The following is a 6,349-nucleotide window of genomic DNA, read 5'->3' as shown; positions in this document are numbered from 1 at the left end:
TAAAATGTTTTTACTTACCAAAAAAAAGGTATGTAATGTTTTTTGGCACCGTTGTTTTTTCTCCACTAAAAACATTTATAAGCTGCAGGTTTTGAAAGATGTTGACCTGCAAAAGGTGCAAGCAATTTGTAAGCGTCGAAGGAAACTTCTCCGGTCAGTAGAAGTTTTATAAAATTATTTCATTTCTTAATAATCATCCAAAATAAGCATTTTGGTATTGTCCAAGAATTGTAAAGCTGAAGCAACAAAGAATTGAGCATTCAAAAAACAAAAGAAATACAAAGAAAAGAGCCTTTGTCGAAAGAGTTATCACTGAGGCCACATATATTTTTCTCCTCTTTGATAAATCTCCAGAACCATTGAGTAAAGAATTTATGATTTGCGATAGAACAATTTTCCATCCTTTACTCATTGATCCACATTTTTTCAAACTTCCTCCACAAAATTTGGCGAAACAAGACTTTCAATGTACAGATTAAACTGAACTCCAGAATCATCATGGATTTGAATCTCAGAATGCTTTAAAGCATTCTGTGTTGAATTATACAACAATAAACTTGAACAATATTGCATTAAAATATCATCATTTTGGGAGATGAAAATCGCATACTCACTAGTTGCAAAATATGGGACCGAAACCACCTTAATTAGTCCAAGACTCCACAACTCCATTCTCCAGCAATATTACTTACCCAAACATTCATCTGGACTTTGTTACAATCACAAAATAGACATAGATTACCTCCTAAAGTCCCTAGTTTCCACTTAATATTACCATCATCAACGTAGAGCGACAAAGCTACTTCTTCAGAAGTCAAGTTTATGAGGTTCAATGAAACAATAAACCATGGGCCGATATTGTCCCTACGATGAGTAGCTATCCAATGAAGTTTTCCATTTACAAATTTAGCAGGATCTCTGCAAAAGAAAACACCTGGGAATTTCTCAAGAATACTTTTCCAAGAATTAGTTCTTAAACTGTAAATACTAACATTATTTAGATGTTCAAACCCTCGAAATCCATACGCTCTACATGACCCGTCAACTTTTACAAGTTTATAATCATCTTGGGACTCATTATAACCAAAACCATAAGTAGTATAATGCAGATTATTATTTCCTGACCAGGCCAATCTTTTCAACTTTTGTATAGACGGATTCCATAGATATAGTTCTTCATGACCAACAGAAAGACACAATAACCCATCACATGAACCCTCAACCTTATGGTAATCTTTGCAAGACAAATCAAGCTCAATAGGCTGATGGAGAGATTCTTGATACATAATAGCGTAGAGCGAGCAAGTGTAAAACCTATGGCGATTATTCTCAGGAGACCCGCTAAAAAGAAGCCTTAAATCCTGTTTCTTGGTTGAAAATTTAGATGGGTTTTGATGAATTGAGGACTAGAGATTAGAGAAAGCCAAGATTTAGAAACACACCTCATCTTCAGCAAGGCCTTCACAGGTAGAATTAGGAGTATTTCATGTATTATCTCAAGGGGAAGAACTGGCAACACTGATTCTGAATCATTGGATAAGTTAGCAATGGATGAAGTTGCTGCGGCCTCCTCTGAGAATTCCATCGACGGTTGACTGTTGAAATGAAGAACAGGTTGTATATGTTTTTAGAACTAGGAGAACGTGTCTAGCAGTTTTTTTTTTGTGTTTTGAGTTTAGTTTTCTGAAGTTTATTGAATCATTTCGTTTCTTTATATAATAATCTTATGGATTCCTTATGAATATTCTTCTTTCCCTTAGCCATGTTCTTCTTCATAAAGGATTCCTTAACAGTTTGTTTGGATGGTCGTTATATGTTGTATTGTATTGTATTGTTATTTTAAATATAATATTTGTTTGATTGTTACTTAAATTTTATTGTATCGTAACGTTAAATCTGTCGTTACATAATGACGAAAAGTGTCACTTTATGGAACAACCGATTTGGTATGGTCGCATCGTTACCTTATTTATTTTTCTCATCTTGCCTTTTTTTTATTATTAAATAGTCATTTCTTATCTTTTACCCTACATTTTTATATAATAATATTATCTCGTACCTTACTTTTTCTTTAATAATATTGCAAGTGTATTCTTCACATTCTTGGCGTATGATATCATGAAACGAGGGCAAACAATGCAATCTATGCAAACATTATATAAACGATACAATACAACACAATACGATACATTATGAAACAATACATAACAACCATCCAATGGTAAGGATCCTCCATCTTTCAGATTTCATGCCGACATTGCAGATATGTATCCATGCATTAAATTGTCCTCCTTTGGGTTTAAGTCAGCACAACGTTTAGACCCAAAGGGGGAAAATAAAGAGCATCTCCAAATTAATTATGGGTTTGAGTTCGCAATTCTTCCACGACCCATTTAATTTATTAGGTTCAAAATCTGTTATTTATACTTATTTATTGAATATTTAAACACATATACAAGATCCGTGAAGGATTGCTCCTATGTGCATCTTTGTTAATGTTACCAAAACAGAACTATGATTCTAAGATGCTTCTTGTTTTCAACTTCATATTTGTATAGTGTGCATGGTAGCCTTGGATGCAGGGGCGGATTAAGGGGGCGGAAGGGGTTCATTCAAATCCACTTCGCCGGAAAATTATACTGTACATATAAGGTAAAATTCGATTTGTACCGTTACATATTATATTTTTTAATCCCTTAGGTTCCATCATTTGGTTAGAGAAATTGTTGTAAACTTGAATATTTAAAAATTCTTCAAGGCATAGGTCCCTCGTAGATGAATTTGATGTATGCAATGTCTGTGTGGAATTTAATTTATTTTGAATGACCTAGAATTGAAGAACAACCTTGAGTCGAGGGTCTTTAGGAAATAGCCTCTTTATCTCCACATGATAGGGTAAAGTCTGCATACGCATTACCCTCCATAGACCTCACACTGTGAAAATAACTAGTGAACCTAAAAGTCATCGAGAAGCAATGCATAGTAGTCAATAGGCCGTTTCCTATGGACCAATAAAATTTCAAGCCAATCGGAGTCCGTATTTGTTTTCCCCCACAAAATCGACATGTACTAATACACATGAAAAACTATATATAATCACAAATTCGTGTTCATGACTCCGAAACACATTAAAATAAACTTGAATGTCATGGTGAAGCAACACGTATTAATCACTAGGCCGTTTTCAATAAACCTACGAAATTTCAGACCAAGCGGAGTCCGTCAAAAAAGTCTACAAAACCAACATGTATTAATTCACATGAAAAAGTGGATATAATCATAAATTCGTATTGCATGATCCAACACGAAAGTCATGGCGAAATAATGAGTATTGATCACTAAGCCGTTTTCTCTGGATCTATGAAATTTTAGGTCAACAGAGTCCGTCAAAAATATTCTACAAAATCATCATGCAATGATACACACAAAAAAGTGAATACAATCATAAATTTGTGTTGTATGAACCGGAAATATCATAAAATGAATCCGAAAGTCATTGTGAAGCAATATGTGTTGGTCACTATGTCGTTTCCTACGGAATTTCAGGCAAGTGGAGTTCGTAAAAAGATATCTACAAAATCATCATGTACTAATACACAAAAAAAACTATATATAATCACAAATTCGTATTGCATGACCCCTAAAAGCTATAAAATAAACTTGAAAGTCATGGTAAAGCAATGAGAATTAGTCATTAGGCCGTTTTTTATGGACCTACAAAATTTCAGATCTATCGGAGTCCGTCAAAAAATATTCTACAAAATCAACATGTTCTACAAATGAAAAAGTGGATATAATCACAAATTTGTATTGCAGGATCCCAAAACACCAAAGAATAGACTCGAAAATCATGGCAAAGCGATGAGTATTGGTCACTAGGCCGTTTTCTATGGACCTACAAAATTTCAAGCCAATCGGAGTCCATATTTATTTTTTTGTTTTTAAAAAGTAACATGTACTAATACCCATAAAAAATGGATACAATCATATATTCGTGTTGCATCCCCAAACACCATAAGATTAACCCGAAAATTATTGTGAAGAAATACATATTGGTCACTAGGACCTTTCATATGGACCTACAAAATTTCAGGTAAATTGGAGTCCATAAAATAATCTACAAAATCAACAAGTACTAACACATACGAAAAATTGTATATAATCATAAATTTGTGTTGGATAACTTATAAACTCCATAAAATAAACTCAAAAATCATGGAAAAGCAATGAGTATTGCTCACTAGGCCGTTTTCTATAAATCTAAGAAATTTAAGGCTAATCGGAGTCCGTCAAACAAATTCTACAAAATTAGCATGTTGTAATACATACGAAAAAGTGGATATAATTATAAATTCGTGTTGTAGGATCCGAAAACACCAATAAATAAACTCGAAAATTATGGTGAAGCGATGCATATTGGTCATTAGGACATTTACTATAGATATAAAATTTCAGACCAATCAGAGTCCGTCAAAAAAAAATTTAAAAAATTAGCTTGTACTAATATACACTAAAAAACTAGAGAAAATCATAAATTCGTGTTGCATGACCCTGAAACACCGAAAAATAAACTCGAAGGTTATTGTGAAGCAATGTGGTCACTAGGTTGTTTAATATGAACCTACTAAATTTTAGGCTAATGGACTCCGTCAACAGAAATATAGATGGTCGGGCTATAGCATATAAAAATCTGAAAATTAGGCGAAATTTCAGTTTTATGGCCCGAAAATGCCAAAAAATGAGGAACGGTCATGGAGAGGTGATGAATATTGTTCCTTAGGTCCTTTTTTATGGACAATTTAAATATTAGGCGATTCGGGTCCGGTCGCCCTGATCCATTTAGATGGCGTGGGCTATAGAACAGGAAAATCTAGGAATCGGCCAGAATTCCAGTTTTATGGCCCTAAAACGCTAAAAATGAGGAACGGTCATGGCGAGGCGATGACTATTGTTCCTTAGTTTATTTTTGATAGTCCGGCAAAACTTTAGGTGATTCGAGTCCGGTCTCTCGGACCTGTGCAGATGGCGTGGGCTATAGCACACGAAAATTTGGAAAACGGGTGGAATTCTAGTTTTATGGCCCTAAAACGCCAAAAAATGAGGAACAGTCATGGCGAGGCGATAACTATTGTTCCTTAGGTTATTTTTATGGGCCGACAAATTTTTAGGTGATTCGGGTTTGTTCTCCCAGATCAAAACAGATGGCGTGGCTATAGTACAAGAAAATCTGAGAATCGGATGGAATTCCAGCTTTATGACCTTAAAATGCCAAAAAATGAGGAACGGACATCGCAAGGTGATGACTATTATTCCTTAGGTCCTTTTTAATGGGCGGGTGAAATTTAAGGCGATTCAGGTCCAGTTGCGCCGCACCCATGCATATGGCGTGGGCAATAGCACATGAAAATATAGAAATTGGACGGAATTCCAGTTTTATGGCCCTAAACGCCTAAAAATAAGGAACGGTCATGGCTAGGTGATGACTATTGTTCCTTAGGTTGTTTTTGATTAGACGGTAAAACTTTAGGCGATTCCGGTCTGGTCGATCGTACTCATGCAAATGGCGCGGGCTATAGTATACAAAAATCTAGGAATCGGGCGGAATTCTAATTTTATGGCCTTAAAATACCAAACAACGAGGAACGATCATGGTGAGGCGATGACTATTATTCCTTAGGTCATGTTTTATGGGCCGACAAATATTTTGACGATACATGTCCGGTCGTGGGGACCCATGTAGATGACATGGGCTGTAGCACCTGAAAATCTGGAAATCGGGTAGAATTCCAGTTTGATGGCCCTAAAAAGCCGAAATATAAGGAACGGTTATCGCTAGGCGATGACTATTACTTCTTAGGTCGTTTTTGATGGGGCAGCAAAATTTTATGCTATACGGGTCTGGTCGCCCGCACCCATGCATATGGCGTGGCCTATAACACATGAAAATATAGAATAGGGCAAAATTCCAGTTTTATGGTCCTAAAATACAAAAAATGAGGAAGGATCATGGCGAGGCGATGACTATTGTTCCTTAGGTCCTTTTTGAAGGGTTGGTAAAATTTTAGGCAGTTCGGGCCCGGTCGCCCAGACCCATGCAGAAGGGTCATGTCGTGTCGATGACTATTGTTACTTAGGTCGTTTTAATGGGTCGGCAAAATTTTAGGCGATTCGGGTCCGGTCCTCTAGATCCATGTAGATGGCGTGGGCTATAACACACGAAAATCTAGGAATCGGCAGATTTCTAGTTTTATGGCCCTAAAATACAAAAAAAATAACGAACGATCATGGTGAGGCGATGACTATTGTTCCTTAGGTCATTTTTATGGGCCGACAAAATATTAGGCGATTC

At 35.9% G+C, this 6,349-nt stretch overlaps 1 protein-coding gene across 1 annotated transcript; it reads right to left on the bottom strand.

Annotated features, from left to right (window-relative positions):
• Positions 1–426: 426 nt before the first annotated feature.
• LOC104119126 (F-box/kelch-repeat protein At3g23880-like) lies at positions 427–1,585 on the bottom strand. Its single transcript, XM_070185427.1, has 3 exons — positions 1,511–1,585; positions 693–1,406; positions 427–531 (listed from the first exon to the last, which is right to left on the bottom strand). Exons 1-3 carry the CDS (start codon positions 1,583–1,585, stop codon positions 427–429), a joined length of 894 nt encoding a protein of 297 aa, XP_070041528.1.
• Positions 1,586–6,349: the final 4,764 nt, after the last annotated feature.

The sequence above is a fragment of the Nicotiana tomentosiformis genome, chromosome 9 (assembly GCF_000390325.3).
Source record: "Nicotiana tomentosiformis chromosome 9, ASM39032v3, whole genome shotgun sequence".
Classification (NCBI taxonomy): Eukaryota; Viridiplantae; Streptophyta; class Magnoliopsida; order Solanales; family Solanaceae; genus Nicotiana; species Nicotiana tomentosiformis.
This window is presented reverse-complemented; position numbering and strand designations above follow the sequence as displayed.

Excerpts from the sequence above, each read along its gene's own strand:
- LOC104119126 (XM_070185427.1), bottom strand. The coding sequence starts at position 1,585 with ATGGAATTCTCAGAGGAGGCCGCAGCAACTTCATCCATTGCTAACTTA. Across the intron at positions 1,407-1,510 it reads ATTCAGAATCAGTGTTGCCA|TCCTCAATTCATCAAAACCC; the intron begins GTTCTTCCCCTT and ends TCTAATCTCTAG. Across the intron at positions 532-692 it reads AAGTCCAGATGAATGTTTGG|AATGCTTTAAAGCATTCTGA; the intron begins GTAAGTAATATT and ends AATTCAACACAG.